The sequence below is a fragment of the Melanerpes formicivorus genome, unplaced genomic scaffold, assembly GCF_026170545.1.
Source record: "Melanerpes formicivorus ecotype bairdi unplaced genomic scaffold, bMelFor1.0.p_v2 SCAF_8, whole genome shotgun sequence".
NCBI classification, from domain to species: domain Eukaryota; kingdom Metazoa; phylum Chordata; class Aves; order Piciformes; family Picidae; genus Melanerpes; species Melanerpes formicivorus.
Window position 1 is genome coordinate 6629138 of NW_027142360.1, and position 27457 is coordinate 6656594.

The following is a 27457-nucleotide window of genomic DNA, read 5'->3' on the forward strand; positions in this document are numbered from 1 at the left end:
ATGAAAAACAAAGTCTCCAGCTCAGTTCTAATCAAACTATTTCCTGTTTCATAATTTCAAGCATAGGATAGGAGACAGCATGATAGCAACAGACAAATAAGTAAAATAAAATATTAAAAGGTATAAAGAAGGATTAAAACAGACTGATTCTGAAGTAGTTCACTTTATATTCATTCCTGCTTAAATGACCTCAAGCAAAATTTCCACCTGACAAGATGAGTAAGATCTTCTGAGTTCCTTGCATCAAGTTTGGTTTATAATCCTTCCCAGCAGAATCTTTTTACCATTCCTTTTAAATGAAGTTAAAAAAAGATACCAAGAACAGATAGCAGATTTTCTCCTTAATTTACTTCGATACCAACTGCCACAAGCACTTTCTCTGTGTCTGTCTTTTTTTTTATTCACCCAGAGAATCTCTGGAAGTAACTATGTCCCTGGGATTTGTTAAAGTCATAGAATCATAGAGTCATAGAATCAATAAGCTTGGAAAAGACCTCAAGAGATCATCAAGTCCAACCTACTACCTAATACCTAACACCTCCTGACAACTAAACCATGGCCCCAAGTTCCACATCCACTCCTCCAGGGATGGTGACTCCACAGCCTCCCTGGGCAGCACATTCTGATGGCAAATTACTCTTTCTGGGAAGAACTTTCTCCACACTTCCAGCCTAAACTTCCCCTGGTGCAGCTTGAGACTGTGTCCTCTTGTTCTGGTGCTGGTTGCCTGGGAGAAGAGACCAACACCCACATGGCTACAACCTCCTTTCTGGTAGTTGTAGAGAGCAATGAGGTCTGCCCTGAGCCTCCTCTTCTCCAGGCTAAACAATCCCAGCTCCCTCAGCCTCTCCTCATAGGGCTTTGTGCTCGAGGCTTCTCCCCAGTCTCGTTGCCCTTCTCTGGACACATTCAAGTGTCTCAATGTCCTTCCTAAATTGAGGGGCCCAGAACTGGACACAGTACTCAAGGTGTGGCCTAACCAATGCTGAATACAGGAACAGAACGATTTCCTTGCTCCTGCTGGCCATGCTATTTCTGATCTAGGCCAGGAGGCCATTTGCCTTCTTAGCTGCCTGGGCACACTGCTGGCTCATGTTCAGCCTACCATCAACCAGTACCCCCAGCTCCCTTTCTGCCTGGCTGCTCTCCAGACACTCTGACCACAGTCTATAGCACTGCATGGGGTTGTTGTGGCCAAACTGCAGCACCCAGCACTTGGACTTGTGGAATGCCATCATGTTGAACTCTGCCCATCTGTCCAGCCAGTCAAGGTCCCTCTGCAGAGCCCTCCTACCCTCTAACAGATCAACACCTGCCTCCAGCTCGGTGTCATCTGCAAATTTACTGATGCTGGACTCAATCCCCTCCTCCAGATCATCCATAAAGATATTGAATAGGATGGGGCCCAACACTGATCCCTGGGGGACAGCACTAGTGAGTGGCTGCCAGCTAGAAGTGGCACCATTCACCACCAGCCACCATCATTTTAACCAACAAACATATGTATAAACACTTATGTATATAGATAGGTATATGTGTGTGTGTGTATCTACATACCGCAAATGCATACTTGTCTACCACTTGAATTACAGCACGAAACAGAAGTTTGCTGGTGAGAGTGTGCCCGTGATACACAATAGGTTCATCATTCAAGCCATCCCAGCAGTCAATTTCCAGGCAACGGCATCCTTTTAAGAGAGCACTTCAAAAGAAAAAGAAAACAAAAGAAAAGGGGAAAAAAAGAAAAAAGAAAGAAAGAAAGAAAGAAAATAAAACAAGAAAAAGATTTTACAGTTAGAAGATGCCACACTTTCTTATACAAGTCTCTGTATTCCTTAGTAAAAGTGTATTGAATAATAACCATTAAAAAAAAAAAAGATAAAATTCTACTTTTCCATCACAAAAGGAAATAAATCTTGTTGAATTATACAGGTGTTATGCAGATCTATGTTTTCCGTTGTTTATCTTAGACACATTAGGTAATAAACTTTATTAGAGGGTTAAGGCATAAGATGGATTATGTGGAGGACCTTAGGAGGCTAAAAATGTGCATCAGGGGAGGTTTAGACTCGAGGTGAGGAGAAAGTTCTTCACCGAGCGAGTCATTCGTCATTGGAACGGGTTGCCCAGGGAGGTGGTTGAGTCATCAACCCTGGAGGCGTTCAAGAGGAGATCGGACGTGGCACTTGGTGCCATGGTCTAGTCATGGGGTCTGTGTTGATGGGTTGGACTCGATGATCCTCGAGGTCCTTTCCAACCTAAGTGATACTGTGATATTGTGAAATTGTCACTTAAAACAGAAGAATAGATGTTTAGAAGGTCATTTTTATTACTTTTCCAGGATTAGTCTGCAAGTTTGAGAATTATTTTACTTTAAAATGACAAAATCACCCTTACAGAATCAGGTTGTGTTGGCTATTCACATAACTCAGTTGTTCTCCCTGCTACCTTATTTTTAAGAGGGAGTAGTTTCTCCAATACCTTAAATTTACTCTGGAACAGGCTGCCCACAGAGGTTGTGGAGTGTCCTTCTCTGGAGACACTGAAAGCCTCCCTGGACACATTCCTGTGTGACCTGCCCTAGGTGATCCTGTTCTGGCAGCAGGGTTTGAGTTGAACATCTTTTGAGGTTCCTTCCAACCCCTAGCATTCTGTGGTTCTGTAATGGGGCTCTTGGACATTCTAATATTTGGCTTGTTACTTTTTTAAGTATTTCTTGTAAACTGTTTTACCTAACTACCAATCTGTCTTTTACATGCTGTCCTTTACATCTAACAGTATCCCAAGGATGCTTGTAGCTTTTTTTTATCTTATGAATCTTATCTTATTTAACTTCATATTTTCCTTAAAAAAATAGTAGATGAAGAGTAGATGAAGGCTCTGAGGTGACCTAATTGTGGCCTTCCAGTATCTGAAGGGGGCCTACAGGAAGGCTGGGGAAGGACTTCTCAGGATCTCAGGTAGTGATAGGACTAGGGGGAATGGAATGAAGCTGGAGGTGGGGAGATTCAGGCTGGATGTGAGGAGGAAGTTCTTCACCATGAGAGTGGTGAGACCCTGGAATGGGTTGTCCAGGGAGGTGGTCGAGGCCCCGTCCCTGGGGGTGTTTAAGAGCAGGCTGGATGAGGCTCTGGGCAGCCTGATCTAGTGTAGGGTGTCCCTGCCCATGGCAGGGGGGTTGGAACTAGATGATCATTGTGGTCCCTTCCAACCCTGAATGAAACTATGAAACTATGAAACTATGAAAGAGGAAGAGCAAGAGCGTTACACCCTCTCTGACAATTACTTTAAGCAGTGTAGTATGAATGTCATATTATTTTAACTACTGTTAGAATTAAATTCACTATTGTTTCTGATGGCTGCAAGGCATTATTGAATATCCAGTGAACAAACAAAACATGAAAATTTAGGCAGATAATGGTTTCAACTTCTGTCACTTCACTGAAGTACTACAAAGTAATAGGAATACTGTTCCAGAGTCTTCATGCTTTCTGCCCCTCTCCTTATTGTCTCCATTACATAACCTGTTTTTTCCTTCCTTGGTCATATATTCTAACTGTGTCATAGCAATAAGGCATCCTGGTTTCCTTCTCCTCTTTGGACATTCAAAGGCAAAGTTTCTTCTCCCTCCTGGCCACTACAGCGTCCATAATTGTTGTTCTTGTATTTGTTTCTAAATTGAGCACGTTGCATCATAGACTGATCACAAACAACCTTGGCATAATCAACTATGCTGTGTCCTTACATCCTATATATTGATCAGACTAGAGTTTGCCCAGAAATTTTACATTGGTTTCAGGGAGTTATTTATTTTTGCACGGCATGAGATTAAAACCTGATTTAATCATATACCATGCAGCATGGTATAGATTTCACTTGCTGTGAGGTAGACTATTTGAGATGCAAGTGAAAAAAAAAAATAGATTGCTTCCAGACTATGAACAGATGGTTTGGCAAATATATTGAAAAGTGTACACACAAAATAAAATACCATGCTCACATTTTCTACATGAATCTGTGCCTTATTGCCAAGCAGGATTATATATGACTTAGTTTAAATAAAAAGGAAAAGAAAAGAAAGGCATGTTTAGAATATTAAAAACCAAAACCCAATATCTAAATACCTGGTATATCCCCATAAATCACTGGGTCCTAATAGTTGGTCAGATACCAAGTAGGTGTTGTGAGAAGATGAAATGAAATAGTCACATAATGGGTGGTTCATATCTTGGTAGACAGTCCTCTGATCCTTTTTAAATATCGAACAGTCGTCTGAGCTCATGTACTTGATAAATCCTTCAAATGACATCTGTCTTCTTTTCCTCACTGAGCAAAGAAGAAAGCAAAAAAAACAAAACCAAATTGCTGTTGTGAAGCTAAAGTCATGGCTATATCTGTGTGCTTATAATTTTTTTAACAGCCAACTGTGAACAACGCCAAAGTTTGTGCAGCATGGTACTTCCCTGCTATTTTAAAATTGGTAATAAGCAAGATAAGGACAAACATCATATGTGTGTGGGTCTGGAGAAGAATTTCTGTGGTTCAGGATTATGAGAGAAAAGAAATCTGGTCTGAGGTTTTGATTCTTCTATGGACACCGATAAGAAGAGTTAGCAGTGGTCCTAATGAAATAAGAAGTAAAATATTGTTTGGTAACATGCCAGCCATTGCACAAAGCAAATTTTCTTTTATCTGCAGAAAGAAGAAGAATTGCTCTACACAATGTCAGAGATTGTAAAAAAATATCTTGCAGAAACTGTGTTTCCCAGCACCAAACAGCTTCCTCAGTGGCTGAGAATTCCAAATAAATACCGATGAAATAATGTCTAAATTAGAAGTGGCTGCAGCAAAAATAGTGTCTCAGGAAAATAAACGACAAAGATTAATTGCAAATCAAGATTATTATATTACTGCATCCATAATAAAATATGCTAATTGCCTCCATACCAGTGATAGGCATCCCATTTGTTTTGCTTTTAACTGGTGTAATGACAAACAGATCCATTATACTGCCAACTGCTGCTCTAATGTCATGCTTCAAATGTAATAATTTTGCAAATGACATAATCTCGGAAGTCAGCTTTGTTTCAAAACATAGCTTAGATTGAATCACTTCAAGCTCTTGCCCTGTTCTGGCTGGAAAATAACACTATTGTCACCATATTAGGCTAGTGATCATTAAGTAGTAAGTAATCCAAGATTACTTTCTATAAGCAATAACTGAGAGGTCAATGTATACAACCTTTTGACCTTGGTTTTTTAGAATGCAAAACAGTGTTAAAAAGTATGATTTTGCCTTCTGTCCACCATCTCCAATACTCTCTCATAGAGGCCAAGTGGATACTATAGCTTCATGGAGTGTCCTGGAAAAGTGTTACTCATCTTTACCACCCAAAAGGTCATTACTTATTAATATTTTTCCCCTTTTTTATATTTTGTTTTTCTGGTAACTGACTGCAGTCTATTTATTTGCATATTCTCTTTCTAAAACATTTCAATTTATTACATTTGGTCATTTTCATTCTTTTCATTCATCGATAGAATAAACCAGGTTGGAAGAGACCTTCAAGATCATCGTGTCCAACCTACCATCCAACACCACCTAATCAACTAAACCATGGCACCAAGCACCCAAGCACCCTATCAAGTCTCCTCCTGAACAGCTCCAATGGATCATCCATTCTTCACATGTTTTCAAAGGTAACCTGTTATGGCCAAGTCTGTTGCACAGTCAGTTTTCTAACAACTCTTATTTGCCTTATTTACTCTGGTCTTGTTGATAATATTAGCCACTTGATTGTACTTTGGTAGTGCATCAAGACTTCACTTAGTGTTTTTTAAGCTAACTTATTCGCAGATCGACTAATTTTTACCCTGGTGATTCTTGATAGCTGTATCTTACCTAGTATTCTGATTTATCAACAATGCATATGTTATATTGTTTTATACAACTATTATATATGTTATATATATTATATTATATTATATTATATTATATTATATTATATTATATTATATTATATTATATTATATTATATTATATTATATTATATTACATTATATTATATTACATTATATTATATTATATTATATTATATTATATTATATTATATTATATTATATTATATTATATTATATTATATTATATTATATTATATTATATTATATTATATATTATTATATTATATTATATTATATATTATTATAATATTATTATATATTATTATATATTATATATGTTATATATATATTATATATGTTATATTGTTTTATACAACTACCTGAAGGGGGGTTGTAAACAGGCAGAGGTTGGTCTCTTCTCCCAGGTAGCCAGCACCAGAACAAGAGGACACAGTCTCAGGCTGCACCAGGGGAAGTTCAGGCTGGAGGTCAGGAGGAAGTTTTACACAGAGAGAGTGATTGCCCATTGGAATGGACTGCCCGGGGAGGTGGTGGAGTCGCCGTCACTGGAGGTGTTCAGGAGGAGACTTGACAGGGTGCTTGGTTACATGGGTTAGTTGATTGGGTGGTGTTGGGTGATAGGTTGGACGCGATGATCTTGAAGGTCTCTTCCAACCTGGTTTATTCTATTCTATTCAATTCTATTCTATTCTACTCTATTCTACTTGTAGCCATAGGATTAAGTTTCTACTTTCTGTGTCTTTAAAACATGCTTTGAATTTTTTCACGTGTTGCTCAAACCAGAATGCATTCATCCTGTGTGCTTTATCTATGGTGAACTACTTTAATTGTAGAGTTAATTCCTTTGAAGAGAAAGCTTTTCATCAATAGTGTCTGCTCTGCATTTCTGATTAGTTTTCCTGCTCTGTATATTTCTCTGTGTTGAGCCAGTAAATCTTTTTGGGTTTTTTTCCTCTCTGTATGTATTTTTTTTTGTTTGCTAACAATTCTTAGTAAATTAGTGAAAAATCCTGACTTTCCAAAGTTTTGCTTATTTTGATTTATTTTTGATGCTTTCCTGGCTGCTCTTGTCACTGACAGAAGATCAATACAATGTTTCCAAGAACAGAACTTGTTTAAATGAATATGCTTAATCCCCTAAAAATGAAAACATTATAAAGTAATTCTGTGTTACTTTGCTAGCTTACATGTAAGCTCTTTGGCTTCAGCAAAATGTTCAGATCATGTCTCTAATCAATGAACTACAACTGTTGGTGGTTTTATACAGGTTCCTACAGGCCCTTACAATTTCTAAGCCTCATTGCCTTGCAATTTTTTTCAGGGAAATGTAGTTGCTGGCCTTGAACTGTGTACAGCTAAAGTCATCATCCTGGTTTTGAAGAACTACCAAAAATCCAAGCAAGTCTGTAAGATGATAAAACATATCTGTAACTAGGAAGAGTGGCTTTGTACTAACATTACCAGCAGCATATGTTCGATGACATCAAAGAATCATTTTTGGTTACACCCAGCACTTGAGCACTATTTGGTGCTATCTCACCAAAGCAGATGTGCAAAATAGTATCACATGTACATAAATGGTAAACCATCTGCTAAACGAAACCTTTGGAGATCTGTCACTCAGTAGAAGATATCATATCATCATTTTGAGAGTTTAAGATAGGCATCATTTTTTGTAATTGCTACTATTCATGGACCTGTCTCTTACCAATGAAGAAAATATGCTGGGTTTCTTTAGAAGACTCTTATCTTTGCCTGAAGAAGATACCAAAACTATTCAGGAATGGAAGAGGATGCTTTTTAAGTTGTGATACATGACCCAGTCATATTGCTCTCTGAACATTTGCAGAAATTTTCTGCTTCTACATTAAAAATGACTTCATGTCCATAACTGTTCCACATATTCATGAAGGCCTCACATTTTTTCCCTAGAGGAACTGGAGTCATTTTCTCCATTAGGATACTTTAGCAGTAGTTAGTGTGCACACATAACCCACTTTGTGTAGAAAAGAAAGAAGTAAAAGATTTGTCTTCTTGTAGGTTCCTGTTGTTCACAAAGATAAATGGTTTTTTTCTTCCCCTTCCCTTTTGGATAGTCTGGAATATAGTATATTCATAATATTATTTTAAAATAGATATAGAATTTTGAAAAAGTGTTTTTCCACATTCTTCCAGGTAAGGCAAATTCCAGCTCTGCCATATATACAAATAGTGTCATATTAGAGAGCAATTATGGGTATAAACTGGGTATTTTAAAGCCTTGGGTTACATTATATGCTTATGCTGTTTAGGGTTTATTACATTCTGGTTCCCTTTTTATCTTGGAACTTCTTTGAAAATATTTTTCTTTCTTTATGGCAAGAAAAAAAATGAAAGCTTTCATGAGGTGTTTGCTGTCTGAAACTGTGGCCTGTGGAGGCTCCATGCTGAAGCAGATGAAACAAGAAGGAAACAATAGCAAATGTATGCTCTCCCTCTTGCTCTGTCTCTCATACACACATGCTCACACAAAAAACTCAAGCTTAAAAGAATGTATATCCTGGGAGTAAGCTGAAGGGAATTTTGATTCACAAATACATTTTGGATTACTCAAATTCTTTATCTGACAAATACATCTCATATTGATATTTACAAGGCAAGTTTTACAAGACAGGATTGTATTTTTGACCTATCTTTGTATTGCCTGGCAGGAAAATAGAGGGACAGGAGTACAGTTTTTGAATAGCACTACACTGTAAATAATAGTGGGATGCATCTTCTTATCTTCATTGTGCCTCTAAACTTATCTATTCAAATACTGAATAATGAGAAGTAATTGTTTGGGTTTGGGTTTTTTTTCAGAAGACATATACACCAAGCTTAAAAAAATCCCTATGTGCATTCGTTTGGCACATTTTCTTTCATTTCCTATAAAGTCTCAATGGTTCTATTCAGAATTGATAATAACACGGAGAGATAATCAAAGATTTCTCTAGAACAGAACATTTGAATGTCAGTAAGACACATATGTGAATCATATATTCACCACTTTTATAATCATAAAATTCCATATAATGATTCCTTCAGTCAAAAATGCAAGCTTTCACACATTAAAAAACAAATCTGTTAATGCAGTGTTTTGTTGTTAGGATAGAATAGGATAGCATAGAATTAACTAAGTTGGAAAAGAACTTTGAAATCATCAAGTCCAATCTATAGTCCAACACTATCTAATCAACTAAACCATGGCAACAAGCACCCCATCAATTCTCTTCATAAACACCTCCAGTGATGATGACTCCACCACCTCCCTCTGCAGCACATTCCAATGGCAAATGACTCTTTCTGTGAAGAACTTTCTTTTCACCTCCAGCCTAAACTTCCTCTGGCACAGCTTGAGACTCTTTCCTCTTATTCTGGTGCAGATTGCCTGGAAGAAGAGACCAATCCCCACCTGGCTACGACCTCTCTTCAGGTAATTGTTTTCCCTGAGCCTCCTCTTCTCCAGGCTAAGCAACCCCAGCTCCGTCAGCTTCTCCTCATAGGGCTTGCGTTTCAAACTCCTCACCAGCTTTGTTGGCCTCTGGACATGTTCCAGCAATTAGACATTTAAATTATATAATATTTATTTCCCCCTAATTAATTAAGAAAAATTATTTTTAAACACTTAGCTAAAGGGGGGAGGGTGGGAACCAGTTTACATCACTTCATCTGTTGTACAAAAATTGTATTTTGGTTAAAGCAATATACATTGGAATGGGCTGCCTGGGGAGGTGGTGGAGTTGCCATCATTGGAGGTGTTTAGGAGGAGACTTGATAGGGTCCTTGGTTGCATGATTTAGTTGATTAGATGGTGTTGGATGATGGATTGGACGTGATGATCTTGAAGGACTCTTCCAACCTGGTCTATTCTATTCTGTTCTATTCTGTTCTATTCTATTCATGTAGGTTTTGGACCAGTGTGTTACAACAAGAAGAATGATGGATCTGGTAAGTAATGTAATATGCTACCACTGAGTAATACTCTGTGCAAAATTGTGTTTCATTAATGTTTGGTGCTTTTTGTTGTATTGCATTTACAATCCTTAGAGGCCTGAATTTAAAAAAATATAAATTGATATTAAAAAAATAATCAGTCACCAACAGAATCACAATAAATAACAGCTAGAAAACAAATATTTCCATTATGCATACCTTCTTCGATGGGTTCATGCCTAAAAATCATTTCTAAGGCAATTGTTTCACAGTCTTTCGCTTCATGTTGTTCTCTTCTGAGGAATTCACTGAGGTCAGCGTCAGCTAGAACTTTGCCATTTTGAGAGTAGGTACAAAAAAGTTCATAAAATTCAAATCTGTGCACAATGGTCTCATAAATTGCCCTGAAGTCTTCAATGGTAATTTTCTGTTCTTTCCGTTTGTCAACTGTTTTCTGCAAAATAAATAAATCAATCAGGAATGTCAGTACAGAGATATGGAATGACACAGAGATACACACAAAACACTCTAACTGATTGTATGACTGAGCACAATGGAGAAAACCTCAGGCAACAGTAACAGCAATGCATTATCAAATTATATTCTTCTGCTTCTACATTATAGAATCATAGAATGATGTATTTGTCAGGGTTAGAAGGGACCTCATGGATCATCTAGCTCCACTCCCCCTGCCATGGGCAGGAACACTTCCCACTAGATCAGCCTGGCCTTAAAAACTTAAAAACAGGGATGGGGCTTTTTCTACCACTTCCCTGGGCAACCTGTTCCAGTGTTTCACCACCCTCATGGTGAAAAACTTCCCTAACACCCAATCTGAATCTACCCACTTCTAGTTTTTCTCCATTCCCCCTAATTCTATTACTCCCTGACATCCTAAAAAGTCCTTCACCAGCTTTCTTATAGGCCCTGTAAGATACTGGAAGGCCACGCTTATATTTGATTTTAAATGTTTAAAGTATTTTATACTAATTAAAAGGAGCAATGTGACATAGTTGCCATCTAAGCAATTACAATAATTTGCTATATAATGCATGGAAAATATTAAAGCACATTATATAAGCCCTCTAAAACGCTATGCAGTAAATTTGCAGCATAAAAGTTATTGAGCAGAAAATGTTCTATATTATATCCCTCCAACAGTAATTTAAACCATATTGAAAATACTCTCAGTTCAATCTATATACATTATGTAGCAAACTAACCTAGAAGATTAAATAAGAATGATCAGATGACACCAAGTTGGGAGCAGGTATTGATCTATTAGAGGGTGGAATTGCTCTCCAGAGGGACCTTGACCAGCTGGACAGATGGGCAGAGTCCAATATAATGGCATTCAACAAGTTCAAGTGCCGGGTGCTGCACTTAGGCCACAACAACTCCAGGCAGCACTACAGGCTGGGGTCAGAGTGGCTGAAGGGCAGCCAAACAGAAAGGGACCTGGGGGTACTGACTGACAGCCGGCTGAAAACGAGCCAGCAATGTGCCCAGGTGGCTAAGAAGGCCAATGGCATCCTAGCCGGCATCAAGAATAGTGTGGCCAGCAGGAGCAGGGAAGTCATTGTGCCCCTGTACTCTGCACTGGTTAGGCCATACCTTGAGTACTGTATTCAGTTCTAGGCCCCTCAATTTAAGAAGGACATTGAGACTCTTAAACATGTCCAGAGAAGGGCAAGGAGGCTGGGGAGAAGCCTCGAGCACAAGGCCTATGAGGAGAGGCTGAGGGAGGTGGGATTGTTTAGCCTGGAGAAGAGGAGGCTCAGGGGAGACCTCATTGCTCTCTACAACTACCTGTAGGGAGGTTATAGCCAGGAGGGGGTTGAACTCTTCTCCCAGGCAACCAGCACCAGAACAAGAGGACACAGTCTCAAGCTGTGCCAGGGGAAGTTTAGGCTCGAAGTGAGGAGAAAGTTCTTCACAGAGATAGTTGTTAGCCATTGGAATGTGCTGCCCAGGGAGGTGGTGGAGTCACCATCCCTGGAGGTGTTCAAGAGGGGATTGGACGTGGCACTTGATGCCATGGTTTAGTAGACATGAGGTCTGTGGTGACAGGTTGGACTTGATAATCTTTGAGGTCTCTTCCAACCTTATTGATTCTACGATTCCATGATCATGAGATCCAAGTCTTTCAATACATCAAATAATAAACATGATTAAAATTTGGAGATACAACACTTTATAACAGCCTATGACATTGTGTTCTATTCTTAACAAGCCAGAATGCTTAACTCAGACTAATTATTCACACTTGCAGAATTTTTTAGCTGTAAGCTTGTTTTCATAGAGCTTGCAGAATGTTATCATAGTAATTAATTTTGGTCGCTCAGTATAAAAGCCACCAGAAAAATCAAAAGGGCAAAAGAATTTCAGCACAATCACACCTGTTTTACCACTTCTTACCAACTTTCTTTATCCTTTAAAAATTTCCACATGAAATAGGTAATTGGGAATATGAAATAGAGATGTTTCTAAAACTTCAGCTTGCATTATTCTTAAATGTTGCCAAAGTAAGACTAACATTCAAACTCTTCTGGCAAAATTGCTCACAAAATTCAGCAAGCAATGGCAATTCATTGTTTCATTAAGTACCACTGTAAGATTAGCTAAAATTTTGGCAATCAGTTTGAGACTCTGTTAGCTGTTTAAACTAAGATGACCAAGGAGGATGATTTTCAGCATCTAACAGCATGGCACTTGCTATTATTTTTACAGTTGCCAAAAAAAAGCATCCATAAGCATGGCTTATTTGAGTTCTGGCTGCCCTGTGAAGAAGATTCTTTTTTTCTTGCTATTAATTTAGCTAAATTTGAAAGAGATACCAGAAAAGCTTAATGATAGATTACCATCTTCTTCCTATGCAGTACATTTCCTACTAAGACGTGTCTGAACAAGCACAACCGTTAACAAACATGTTAGATAACTAAAAGAAGCAGAAAGGTAAATTTCATGAGTTCTAGCCAAAAGCTGTACAAATCTGCACTTAACTCTTAGCTTTGAGTTTGTGAAAGAGAATATTAATTATCACCAGCAAGAAAATGAATCAATCCAAATGGATGATCAGAGGGCTGGAGCACCTCTCCTATGAGGACAGACTGAGGGAGTTGGGGCTGTTTGGTCTGGAGAAGAGAAGGCTCCGAGGTGACCTAATTGTGGCCTTCCAGTATCTGAAGGGGGCCTACAAGAAGGCTGGGGAGGGACTTCTCAGGATATCAGGTAGTGATAGGACTAGGGGGAATGGAATGAAGCTGGAGGTCGGGAGATTCAGGCTGGATGTGAGGAGGAAGTTCTTCACCATGAGAGTGGTGATGCCCTGGAATGGGTTGTCCAGGGAGGTGGTCGAGGCCCCGTCCCTGGAGGTGTTTAAGCCCAGGCTGGATGAGGCTCTGTCCAGGCTGATCTAGTGTGGGGTGTCCCTGTCCATGGCAGGGGGGTTGGAATTAGATGATCCTTGTGGTCCCTTCCAACCCTGACTGATACCATGATACTATGATACTATGATACTATGATACTATGATACTATGATACTATGATAATGCATAGTACTGGATTGATATTCTCAATCTAAATTTCAGTGCCCTTTAAAAAGCTGCAAATTTACTCTTAACTGTTAAATAGAAAAGGAAAATCCCAACTTATTTTGGAACTAATCAATCTATCGAGACTCCAGAGATGTTCACTTAGGTGAACGCACAAAATGAAGCAGGGCAAAACATTGAATTTTCTATCTCGGTTACCTTTTGATGAAATACAGACAAATTGCAGTACACAGAAGAGCTTTTCAATAAAAGGAAAAAAATATTGTTATAAAATCTTTGATGGTAGCTTTTTGCTATACTTATTTTCTTTACTTATTTACTGATTAATGCACATCGAACCTGTGCTGTTCAGAAAAGAAGTATCTTTTAAAAAGACTTAGTCTTGAGGAAAATGACACGACAGTGTATTGTTCTTAAAAATCTTATTGTTCATAATTCTGTCATTTCTCAAAGAAACATTACATTAAAATGAATTCAAAGAGCAGAGACAAGAAAAAAAACATTAAACTTTTAAAGAACATGTTTTCTATTAAGTTGAATTTGTCATGTATAAGCATTCAATTAAGTGTTAGTGCAAAGTTACTTACAATGATGCCAGTAAGATTTCCTTTCAGACTGCATTTCATTGTCATGTATCGATGAACAACTTGAGCCCCAAAAACTACTGAATATACTCTAATTTCTCCTAAACAGCAAAGACTATCTACCAGTGCTGCTCCAGATAACTAGATCAGACCATTAAGCATCTTATATTGTTAAAATATAACTAGATCAGGCTTGTTCTATGCAGGTCACTTCCTCAAATAATTACTCTCTACCCACATTTGATCATCTCTCTGCCAGAAAGCAAAGTAGGTGGAAAACACCGGATACAATGGAAATAGTTTCAAATTCTCATGAGTTTCTCAGGATTGGCAATTCTCTCAATGTAGTGCAAGTTCAAAAAATGTAGGCAGCCTCTTTAGCAAGGGTTGAGTTCACACTGCCAGTTCTACCTTGGCTTGACAAGGCAAAGAACAATGAGAGAGGAACAAGACAGAGCGAGGAAATCATGCCTTCCCTCTGCCTGCCTGCCCGCCTGCCTATGAGCACGATGTGACACAAAATTTTCTCACTTGACATAGTTACTTCTCCTCTGTCAAATCTGGACAGTATCAGCCAATTCTTAAACAAACAAACACATAAATAAATAAATCACACACATAAATATGATGACTTGTCTTCATACCCTTGGGAAAACAGGGTTATGCTTTTGATTAAAAAAATAAATGCACTAAAAGGAAAAATCGTGGGGCCTGACTAATTACTAGGAGGGACCTAAAGAACATGAAAGGCACATAAATTCTGCAGGATTTATTTACTGAGACCACTTAATGGTAGTTTGCTTACCTACACTAAATTAACTCAGTAGTAAGTCAAATTTCGTGTTGTATTAAGTGACAGTCATAAAAATCTCTTAAACATTGCCACATCCTCTCCCAGAGGTTTGAGTGCAATTCCTACCCATTAGGGCACACAGCTTAAATACTTCAGAACAGAAATACAGCAGAAAAATGAATGAACAAGTGTGCTGGATCTATGTTGACCTGAAGCCTGAGCAGATCAGACAACTCAGTATTGTCCTGGAAAAAGAATTTTTATGAAGTCACTCTAATGGCTCTGCTCAGCGTCAGACAAGCATGTCTGGACTTGTTAATTTGATCACAGAAAACATGGATGGTATGAAAACAGAATGTTCTCGTTTTTCTCAAGTGAGGACACATTATAAGGCGTGGAAATCAAGACTTACATACTTTCCATCATGTTGCATGTTTTAGTGTGGCAAAGAGATGATGTTACTTTGGGGTTGGTTTCTTCTCTCAAATAACAAGTGATAGGCCATGAGGAAATGGCCTCAGGTTGTGCCAGAGAAGGTTTAGACTGGATGTTAGGAAAGATTCTTCACTGAAAGGACTGTGAAGCATTGGAACAGGCTGACCAGGGAAGTGGTTGAGTCACCACCATCCTTCAAGGCAGGTGTGTAGATGTGATTCTTAGGGACATGGTTTTGTGTTAAACTTGGCACTGTTAGGTTAATGGTTGGACTTGATGATCTAAAAGTTTTTTTCCAGCTTAAGTGATTGCATGAATCTTTCTATGATTCAAATGCAACTGCTCAATTACCTGGTTTACACAGAAACTAAACACCTGAAAGAGGCAAATCATTTTCTAATTTTGCACATTGTACTAGCATGAAATTCACTCCTCAAAACATTTCCAAAAGTCAAAAAGAAAAGGTAAGACACTCAGGTAACTTGACTTCTAAACAGAATTAACTACTTAATCCATATAGTCCTCACCTTGAAAACATGTTTTACGTGTGCGAAATCAAAAGGTATTTGCATTTTTGTAAGCAGCTTCATTGTGCTCTGCAAATCAATCTTCCCATCCCTGAACTCATCCTGAATTATAGACAAAAACCATGTATGCAAGCTCAGGTTAAGGAAAATTCTGGCCTATGACATTGCTTTTTAATAAGGGAAGGAGGGGGAACAGTTTAATATTTAAAGTCCTTAAAAGCTTGCACTTTGCTTTTCTCATACTCCAGAACATCCTTGTCTTCTAAGAATGCAGCAGGCTCTGAGGCACACAGCAAGGTATTTGTGCTCTGCATCTAGATACTCTGAGGACAGAAGTGATCAAAAGGGCAAGAGAAAGAGAAGGGGAAGGTGTGAAGGAAACAAGGGGTAGACAGAGTGAAGAAAGGGGCACAGTGAGAGAGGGAAATGTGGGGAGACTAAGGGGATCCAGCAGCCACGGGGAATGGCAGGAAGAGGAGTGGGAGCAAGAAGCCTGAACAAGCTGAGTGCTCCCAGCATTGCACCAATCCAAGCAGCTTCAACTACCCCAGCTAGACCAGCCCCTCCCCTGTCACCCAGCTGGGGGTCCCATGTGTGCATAGGCCCAGCCTAGGCCGAGAAGGGCAGATGCATGCAGGGGGAGCTCACACTATGGCAGCCGTTGCAGGGCAACAGGAGGAGGAAGAGGTAAACCAGCAAAAGGCGGAGTGGGTAGAGCAGGAGGAGGATATCTGTTCTCCTCCATGGCGGCTGTGTGTCTCCTGCTCTGGTCTCCTCACTGCAGTGACATTGGCAGCACTTGTCAGGGCATCACCCGGGCTTGCTCTGGTTCCCAGCAGAGCCCTTTCCCTCACAGCCTCGTGCCCCCTCGGCACGGCCCCGCCCTTGCCCCCAGCCAGCGCTGTCCTGGTGCCACTGTGAGGTCACAAGCTGCACGGCCCCAGCACAGGCCCCTTCCCACCACCACTACTCCCTGCCACCATCTTGTGCCTTCTCTCTGCAGCACGAAGCAGCCCCTGTGCTGTCCCTTTGCCTTTAGGCTTGTGCCCGTGGGACAGCCCTCGCCATGCTGGGACACGTGCACAAGGCAGCAGCAGTGTGAGCTGGAGAAGGCATCTCTCATCTGCAGCCTACTGTGACAGTCTCCTCCCAGGGGGTTTGGTCAGGTTGATGCCAAGCTGGTGAGGCAGGAGCCTGCCTGTGTGTGGGACCTGTCACAACAAGAACAACTTCAACCCTTGACAAATAAATAGTCCCACTATAAAAATTTAGGGGCACAGCACCCCTTTGGCCCGCAGGACAAAACCTCTGTTGAATTTGGCCAACTGCGTGGGGTAACCAGCAAAGTCCAGCTGCATGGTGTTATGCTAGATGAGGCAGAACTGTGGCAAGAGACCCCACACAAGGGCTTGAAATCATACATGATCTGTCTTTTTCCCTGTAGGAATCTGGGCAAGAGGCAGCTGTACCTTTTGAAGAGCGTCTGGATGAAGGTGCTCATCAGTATCAGCCTTCAACTCACTAGAACAGCCTTTGGAAGTCAGACTGGACTTTCATCCCAACTCAGTTTACCACCCACAGTTACAGGGATCTTTCTCATCCACACTACTTCCAAGATACCAGCCTCCATGCAACTGTCATCAAGGTCACGGGTGAAACTCTAAATCTGATAGACCAAAAGCCAGTTTGCTACAGACTTCTGTGAAATTTATGAAAGCTGAGGACACCAAGTTTCCTATGGCCATTCTGGAAAACATTCAGGCTTTGTCAGAGGATATATGGGGGAAAATAGGATAGAATAGAATAGAATAGAATAGAATAGAATAGAATAGAATAGAATAGAATAGAATAGAATAGAATAGAATAGACTAGAATAGAATAGAATAGAATAGAATAGAATAGAATAGAATAGAATAGAATAGAATAGAATAGAATAGAATAGAATAGAATAGAATAGAATAGAATAGAATAGAATAGAACAGAACTAACCAGGTTGGGAAAGACCTTTGAGATCAAGTCCAGCCTATCATCCAACACTATCTAATCAACTAAACCATGACACCAAGTGCCTCATCCTCTTCCTAAACACCTCCAGTGATGCTGACTCCACCACCTCCCTGGGCAGCACATTCCAATGACCAATCACTCTTTCTATGAAGAGCTTCTTCCTAACATCCAGCCTAAACCTACCCTGGTGCAGCTTGAGACTGTGTCCTATTATTCTGGTGCTAAGGAAACTCAATGTTACTCACACTTTCATGAACTGAAATAAACTATTGAATGATCAACATCTGATCACCATTGTCTATAACACAGAAGTGCCTCCACGTTGAACAAGGGTAACGAGGCTGGTGAGAGGCCTTGAGCACAAGCCCTATGAGGAAAGGCTGAGGGAGCTGGGGTTGTTTAGCCTGGAGAAGAGGAGGCTCAGGGGAGACCTCATTGCCCTCTACAACTACCTGAAGGGTGGTTGTAGCCAGGAGGGGGTTGGACTCTTATCCCAGGCAACCAGCACCAGAACAAGAGGACACAGTCTCAAGCTGTGCCAGGGGAGGTTTAGGCTCAAAGTGAGGAGAAAGTTCTTCACAGAGAGAGTTGTTAGCCATTGGATTGTGCTGCCCAGGGAGGTGGTGGAGTCACCATCCCTGGATGTGATCAAGAGGGGATTGGACATAGCACTTGGTGCCATGGTCTAGTCATGAGGTCTGTGTTGATAAGTTGGACTTGATGATCTTTGAAGTCTCTTCCAGCCTTGGTGGTACTGTGATACTGTGAAAACTCACTAGTTGACATGGTGGCCTAAATAATTTCAAGCCATTGCCCCTCATCCTATTACTAGAAACTCTTGGAAAATGTCCTTCCCTAGCTTTTCTGTACACACGACAGACATTACTAACATAGTCACATCAACAAAGGGAGTTGAGTACACAGGAGGAATAAATTTCTTATAGATAGTGAAGAATTTCAGAACTAAGCAGAAGTATGCTGAGTGTTGCAGCGTTATGGAATAAAGCAATGCTACTTCCCTCCTCCCAGTGTTTATTGCAAATGCCAACTTGTTGAGAGGAGTTGAGGGCCCCTTTCCTGTGGACAGCTCCCTGTGTCCATTCCTCACAGAGGAACATTCCAGGGATTGAGTCTGAAACACTAGCAAAGAGTTTTCTGAGGAGGACCAGAACTGGTTATACCCTCCCCACCCATCCTTTGGGACATTTTTTAACAGCCTAGGGATTGTTCAAAATCTATCTGTTGATAAGCATTGATAAGATCCCCCCTCAGTCTTCTCAGTCTTCTCTCAGACTAGGAAGACACAATTCTCTCATTCTTCCCCTATAACAGAGATGTTTTTGTCCCCCAGTCATCTAATCCTTTCTTGATCTGAGACCTACAGTGTTCTGGCTGCCCCAGAAGAGCCCAAACTCTCTAAGTTTCCTCTGCTAGAGGAGCCAAACTTTTAGATAAGTTTAGGAGTTGACTTACTGCCTTGGTTTCTCACCTGGCTTGGATGGTACCTAATCTCCAAGATCCTCCTTGTCTATAGCCTGGAAGAACACCTCATTGCAGTGTATTAGCTCATTATCATGTTTAGTAGTTGCAGCAGGATCAAGCAGATCTTCAGTAGGACTGCTTTGATTTTCACAAGTGGTCAAGGAATGGGAGCAGTGGGGCTGCATGGGCATTTTGGGGTCTTGTTGCTGAAAATGCAGAAAAAGCTCTGAACTGTGAACACATCTGAACTGTGGTCACTTTGGGCCCCTCACTACAAGAAGGACGTTGAGTTGCTGGAGTGCGTCTAGAGAAGGGCAGCAGAGGTGATAAAGGGTCTAGAGAGCCAGTCTGGTGAAGAGCAGCTGAGGGAACTGGGGTTGTTTAGTCTGGAAAGAGGAGGCTGAGGGCAAACCTCATTGCTCTCTACAACTCCATGAAAGGAGGTTGCATTGAGGTGGGGGTTGGTCTTGTCTCCCTAGTATCAGGTCATAGAAGGAAATGGCCTGAAATTGTGCCAGGAGAGGCTTAGGTTGGAGATGAGGAAAGATTTCTTCCCTGAAAGGCCAGAGCTGGACTTGCTCCCCACATATTCGTGTGTGTGCTGATCTGGGGCCACCAGGAGATGCCAGAGGAGTCCAAGTGCTGCTGCCAAAGGACAAAACCACAGACAGGGAAAGAGTTTTTACTACCAATTTCTTGCTTTATTGGGGTTTTCTACTTTTAAAGTTGCCTAATCTTAACAAACTAATGAAACAGCTAAAGGGGATTAATGTTGAGAGCCAGCAGGTCTTCTTGGCAGATCTGTGGAATTCTGCTTCTCCAGATGCATGTCTGTGTTTTGTGACTCTCCTTGATCTCTTGCTGTTCTTCATGCACTGCTGTGGAGAGTCTGAGGAAACTCCATCTTCAGGCCCCATGGGACCTTGCTCATCCTCTTAGGGACTTCTCTTGGTGCAGTACTGGTCCCATTCTCTTCAGGCAAATAGCAGAGGAGATGGTATGTCTTCAGAAGGGATGAGGGTAGGGGATGAGAAGGAAGGGCAACACGAGAACTGATGATGCCAGGAAAGCAGAATAAGGAAGCAGATGGGCCAGGTGTAGAGGGTTGACAGCCCAGCTGGTGTCAGTGTGGGCCTCTGTGCCAAGTGGCAGGTTACTGACAAGGTGTCACTATGGCACTACTTCAATGATGTTCTGTAGGGGAGTGCTGGCACAAGGCTCTGCTGCCAGGGGAACAATTCTGCAGGTGTATCTGTCTCCATTGGTTCTACTCCATCCTCGGGTGGATCCACCTCCATTGGCCCTTCACCTACAGGTGGATCCACCTGCATGGGCTCTTCAACTGTAGATAGATACACCTGCACATTGTCCACACCATTCCTCATCCACTGCACTCTCTTCTTGGATTTCTTGCATAGAAGTGGGCATCTGGTCACTTTTCTGCTCATGCTGCTGCTTTGGGTTCTCTTCTTCCCAGGCATCGTAGTGTCTGAGTGCCCCAACGCTCAGTGAGTGCTGACTAAAACACAGCCAGTAGCCTGTGACATCAGGACACCACTGTGATGTCTATGCAAGTGACAACCTATGGCTGCTCTGGGATCCCTGTGCTTTAAAGATACCCTACTGGGGGAGGAAGAGGAGGGCTGAGAGGAGCTGATGGCCCTTTTCCTGGGGATGGATCCCTGTCTCCATTCACAGTATCGCAGCATCACAGTATCACCAAGGTTGGAAGAGACCTCAAAGATCATCAAGTCCAACCTATCACCACAGACCTCATGACTAGACCATGGCACCAAGTGCCATGTCCAATCCCCTCTTGATCACATCCAGGGATGGTGACTCCACCACCTCCCTGGGCAGCACATTCCAATGACAAATGACTCTCTCGGTGAAGAACTTTCTCCTCACCTCCAGCCTAAACTTCCCCTGGCACAGCTTGAGACTGTGTCCCCTTGTTCTGGTGCTGGTTGCTAGAGAGAAGAGACCAACCCCTTCCTGGCTACAACCACCCTTCAGGTAGTTGTAGAGAGGAATAAGGTCTCCCCTGAGCCTCCTCTTCTCCAGACTAAACAATCCCAGCTCCCTCAGCCTCTCCTCACGGACATTTCAGCCATTGTGTCTGAAACACGGGCAAAGAGTTTTCTGAGGAGGACTAGAACTGGCTGAACCCTCCCCACCCATCTTTTGGGGCATTTTAATAGCCTAGGGATTGTTCAAAATGCCCTTTAGCCAGATGGAAGCTTTTCACTGACTTCAGTGGCATTTGGATCCAATTTTGGACCCAATGCAAGTGAGGCCTTTGAGAACTTGGGGAGGAGAAGGGGAAAGTTTGCAAGGTCTCTCCTCCAGGGAAGTGAGGATTGCTCAGCTGATCCTCCCTGAATCTTAAAGGGAGGTTCACCTCCCCCTCTACTGTGGCCTGGTGAGGATACATCTGTAGTACTGTGTCCAGTTCTGGGCTCCTCAGTTCAAGAGGCACAGGGATACACTAGAGAGTGTCCAACAGAGGCTATGAGGATGATGAAGTGACTGGAACATCTGTCTGATGAGGAAAGGATGAGAAACCTGGGGCTGTTTGGCCTGGAGAAGAGAGGGCTAAGGGGAGATCTTATCAATGCTTGTAAATATCTGAGGGGTGGGTGTCAAGAAGATGGTACCAGCCTCTTTTCAATCAAGTCCTGTGATAGGACAAGGGGCAACAGCCACCAGCTAGAACATAGGAAGTTCCACCTGAACATAAGGAAAAACTTCTTTGCCAGGAGGTTGTTGGAGCCCTGCAGCAGGCTGCTCAGAGAGGTTTACGAGTCTCCTCTGGGGAATTTAAGGACCCATCTGGATGTGTTCCTGCAAGACCTGCTCTAGCTGACGCTGCTTTGGCAGGGGGGTTAGATTGGATGATCTTCAGAGGTCTCTTCCAACCCCTACTGTTCTATGATTTTATGATTCTATTATGGTTTGCTTTCAAACTATGACAGTGATGTTTTGCTAAAGTGTTAGTTGCAATAAAGGAAATGTCTACCACTTTTGCTGTTTTCTGTAAACATGCTTCTTAATTAGAGATTTTTTAGAAACAATGCTTAATTTCAAGCAGTAATCCAAACAAAAAAGCCCTTCTAAAAATATTCAAGCAACTAATAACTGGTTTTAATGTGAGCATAAGATTTTGCTTTTGTTTATCACTACTGGTGGCAATTACATTGTCACATGGCCTTTTGTAAACACTGATTAGTGGCTTTACAACTTTGTTGTTCAGACTGGCCACGATCACTTTCTACTGGGTTTGTTTTAAGAGAAATAGTCAATGTAATGGTGTTAGGGGATAACAAGCATTGTGTGAAACTGCTATCTTCAGATTACTCTTCTGATGAAAAACAAAAGTTGCTGCATCTGTATTCCAATTTGTGAGGTTCCTAATTCTCTATGTCCAGATACGTGACCTGGGTTTGGACAACCTGTTGCATCTGCTGATCAATATTCAGTAACAGGCTAATGTCATGCCAGCTTTATACCAAAAGTGCTGGCAGGAGCAAAGGATGATGAGGCTTGGGGTTCAGACTGCAACCTGAGATGCTTCCTGTTTCTCCTTATCTTAACCCACAGGGCTTTCTGTGTGCTTCACTCACTCTTGACGGTGGGAGTGGGTCTTGTTAGAGCAGACTGTCTTAAACCAGGACAATATGATCATTAATTACCCAAAGAAAACAACAACAAAAAGATAACTAATATAAGCCCCATCATTCTAACTCATTCTGCATTGCTGATGACAAAGTCATATGCTCCTTTTCTTAAATAAGCATATTCATTTCAAAAGCCATATTGCAGGAGACAAGGTTGTAGTGTTGGCAGCATTTGAATGAAACTAAAATAAATTAAATATCCTTTGCTATATTCTGAGTTCCTTCAGACTGGCATTGACTAGTGCACATTTTTCATCTGGTTGTTCATCTTTATGGTCAATGAGTAGAAACATTCTGCGAGCATTGCACTAATTTATGTGCAGAAATGCACTCATTACATAGGGTATCCTTCCTGCAAGCAGAAAGCAGCCTGCTGCCCTTGTAACAGTGTTCCCTGACAATGCCTTTTACAGATGTCTATTTGTTAAGGAATGTGCACCATGCACTTGAAGAGGAAGGAGGTGGGAGAATGGAGAGCATTTTCTGCACTCCTTCAGCTCTTACAAAAAGCTGCATTACCTATGGGTCATTCTCTTTTCACCCCACAGCTGTTACTGAGATCCATCCAACACCAATCCACCTCTTTTAGTGTCTGTGTTGCTGCTAGAGACCATTCAGTGAGGAAGCAGCTGTCTTTCCATGGTATTTATTAGAATCAGTGACTATTTATTTATTGAAATTAGGGGTAATTTTATTAAAAGTGTTAGAGTGTCCAGGGCAGCTGTAATGAAGATTGCCTGTTGTGAGTGTAGTTCATACCTGCAGTACAGAATAGTACACAACATTTTAGATATAAATTTAAGTGTTGACAGAAAGAGGGACATATCCCTAAAAATCCTGGATTATGAAAAAAACCCAAACCCAACACTTTATTCAAACATGAATACTGAACCTGAGCTAGCAATAAGGAACAGTAGGGAACAATGTAAAAGCGAAGCAATTAAATGACTTTCTGTTTCAGCAGTTATTCCCTTGTGAGATACAAATATATGACATTTTGCAATACACTGTTCTGTTATGTGGAATTAAACTCTCTCTTCTTGAAAATGCAGCTTCTATACAGCACAACAGTAGCAAGGAGTACAATAATAAAAACATTTAATACTGTGGTTTTCATACCTCCCCTATCGTCAGCCTACTTTTATGAACTTTTCATTTTCCTTCCATTTCCTTTCTCTGTAAAAGAGAGAATCTGTGATACCAAAAGCTACTCAGAGGGATGGAATTCAGAGGAAAAGTTCTAATCTGGCTGGAAACACTTATCCATTTTTTTTGCAAGGCATATGAAATTAACCTGGAAAAGGCAATTGCAATATAAGCATTGTCAGTTTTCACTCCAGAATCTTCATGGCTTGAAATTACTTAAATTACTTTTGAAAGTTGAAACTTGGGAAGGAATAAACACTGTGAAAAGAAAGCAAAGGTACACAACATTAGAGCTTAGCCTGAACTTCATTGTCAGCTTCCAGCTGCATCACAAATGGGAGAAGATGAGCACTTAATATTAGTATTTTGACTGAATGTTTAATGTGCTCATAATGAAGGTTGCTTCATGTTTTGCTAGTACATCAGCAAGTAGAAAACCTGTCAAAATAAGGACATTTAGCAAAACAAACTTCACCTTTTCGTTTTCAAATATATGTTGAATTTAACACAGTTTTCTCTGTAGCTTCATTAGAGAGAGACAAACCTTTAACAGGCACGTAAGGCTCAAGTTGTATGTTGGCAGAAAGCAGTGATCTATCAACACTCCTTGTCACTGGGAAGAATCTGTATATGAAAAAGCCAACACTGTAACAAACAAACCAAACCAAACCAAACCAAAACAAAACAAAACAAAACAACACAAACCAAACAAAAACCCACCCTCATTTGTATGATTTCCAGGCTTTAGTCTGTATTAAATGTCCTTATTCCCTATTCTTTATCAAGTTTCTTATTCCCTATTCCTTATCGAGTTGTGGAGAAGGAAAGCATGATTTAGGAATAGAGGGAATAAAAGTGAAGGAACTAGAATGAACATTCCATCAAGCATATATCTCTCACTGATTTCAAATAACCAACTCATCGCTGCTCCAGTTACAGGAAGACCAATTCCAAGGATTATTTTCCCCTCTGCAGTAAGAATGCTATAATATGCTCAACAGATCTGAAAAATGGGATTTCTTACATGTGAAGTGAAAGATCTTTTCTAAGTCAGTGTGCCATTCTTACACAAGTAGTGGATATTATCATATTCTTTTAATGAAAGCTTTGGGGTTATTAAAAATGCATTGTGGTTTCAAAAAGTTGCTATTTAAAAAGAATAACTCTCATAAACTATTTAAAACATGGTATCCTAAGATTCTCCAAAATTATAACAGGTATTCCTCATCTATGGCATCTATTTTTGCTAGCAAAGCTTCACAATCAGCCTATACAGATCACAGACCAGTGCACCAGCCCTTACAAGCCTACAGCTACCTAGGTAAGCTCATCACATTCTTCACCTGTATGGAGGTCATGCTTCAGGTAGGAACAACTCCCAGGGCAGACTAGTGGTAAAGAGAGGTATCCAAAGCCTTTGCTTATTCACTTCTTCAGTGTTTATTCCTAGACACAAGTTTAGAGGCCCGGAAAAGACAAGAAGACATTGGGTACAATGCTGTTGGTGCAATTTCACAGTTACCTGAATTCTGAGACATAGTCTGTCCATCAGAGTTACACTTTAAACCAAATGTCTGGCACAGGCCATAGCAAGTCCTAAGCACACAAAGATGAAAATACAAGTTTGTCTGTAAGATTAGTGCTGCCCAGTCACTAAATGAGTGACAGACACTCTCTTGGAAAAGACAACAAAACCTATTTTAATGGAAGTAACAATAATGTAATTAAATACATACAACTATACACAAAACCAATATTGAAACCAACCCCCTAGAGGCAATTAAGTCACCATCATCACTGAAGATACCATTAAAAGAATGCCCCCTGAGTAGCTCACCACTCAGAAGTCAGACTCAGAGTGAGAAATATAGACTTTATGCTTTTAACAGTTATGTCATCCTATATGTATCGTGAATTAAGATTCCATTGATCTTGAGACAAGTGCCAAAGGTAACTTACCTTTAAACCCAAGTATATTCTATGTCATCATTTCCTTCTGCTATCTTTATTGCTTTATAGCACTCAACTAGTGATAAAAAGGTAATTATTTTTTTTTGTCATGGAATGGTCTTGGTTGCAAGAGACCTCCAAAGGTCATCTGCAGTAAGCAGGGGCATCTTCAACTAGATTAGGAATATGATGTGTATGAGTTCATTAGTGAATACCTTCTACAAATCCCTGTGATTATTTCTGACAAAACCACTTTTGCACCTTCATTGAAGATGTTCTTAATTTTACTTAAGAACTTTATTTCACACAAGACTTGATATTTGCAATGTTTCTTTTATATCCCATTAGAGACAGATATGGGAAACACAGCTTTTTATTTCCCAAGTATTTACTACTGGTTCTTCTGTTGTTAAAGAATTAATGGCTGAAGGGCATCTGCAATAAAAAGTCACCTTCTCATTCATCAGTTTTTCTAGTCTGTAAAATAAAGGTGCTTGCTTCATGGATTTAGCTGAAGTCAATGAAAAGCATAATTAACATTTTGGTATTCTGTGTGCAATCATTTCCTTTCCATTATGAAAGTTACCTAGGATGCCAAATGTGTGATGCAGATTATGGGACAAATTTGTGCTGAAAAAGTAGAGGTCTTTCCAAACAATATGTGATGTCCTGTGAAGTGTTCATGGGGGAAAGAAAAGATTAATATGCATAGGCTCTAATTTGCCTTCAGCTGTTTGCTAGTTTTGCTGTTTAGATCCCAGCTCAACAAAGTACTAAATTGTTTGATTGATTATAATCATTTGACTATCTCCACTGGGAGGAAGAGTAAGAAAGAGGTACTGTGACACTACAGATGGTCATACAACACTGAAGGACCTAAGAGAGAAGGTACACATAGCACAAAAAGACTCTTTTCTATTGACTGTGAACTTTAGACCAACATGGAGAAGGTTCCTGCAGATCCATTCTCAGACTTTTGCTTTAATGTATCTTGTAACTTACATTATTCTGTTCCATTACATTGTCTGAATATAGAAGACATGTCTAGATACAGAAATGGACTTAAAAGTCTAGCAGCTTTAGTAAATTAAATTCTAAATATTTATTTATTCTCTAGTCAAACACACAACAGTCAAGTGAAGCACCCATGGAGCCCATGGCTCTTTAGGCTCTCAGCTATAGCAAATTTACTCCCTGCAGGAGTGTTCTTAATTTAAAGAGGTTCAAGTCTATGTCTAATTCATCCTGTGGAATGCACTTAGAGCTATGTTAAGGACTGGCACTCAGAGGAAGCACACTCCACTGCACCTGTAGAAAATGTTTTAATATGAATGCACAGTTTATGGGCATATAAAGAGCAAGATTAACATAATTCATTATTTAGCTGCAAGGTAGCTGGAGAACTGCATTCTGATCACTTCTTCTG

At 40.5% G+C, this 27457-nt stretch overlaps 2 protein-coding genes across 2 annotated transcripts in view; one reads left to right on the forward strand and one right to left on the reverse strand.

The window, feature by feature from the left end:
- Positions 1–16514, reverse strand: part of PLCZ1 (phospholipase C zeta 1) — a 55578-nt gene extending 39064 nt beyond the window's left edge. The window contains 5 exon segments of the mRNA XM_068141895.1: positions 1558–1702; positions 4125–4326; positions 10096–10330; positions 15770–15893; positions 16501–16514. Coding sequence (XP_067997996.1) covers positions 1558–1702; positions 4125–4326; positions 10096–10330; positions 15770–15893; positions 16501–16514 — 720 coding nt within the window.
- Positions 16513–18102, forward strand: CAPZA3 (capping actin protein of muscle Z-line subunit alpha 3). The gene is given in 6 exon segments (XM_068141741.1): positions 16513–16686; positions 17068–17253; positions 17256–17444; positions 17446–17469; positions 17471–17558; positions 17993–18102. Coding segments are annotated over 6 exon segments (771 nt in total).
- The last annotated feature ends 9355 nt before the right edge of the window (positions 18103–27457 follow it).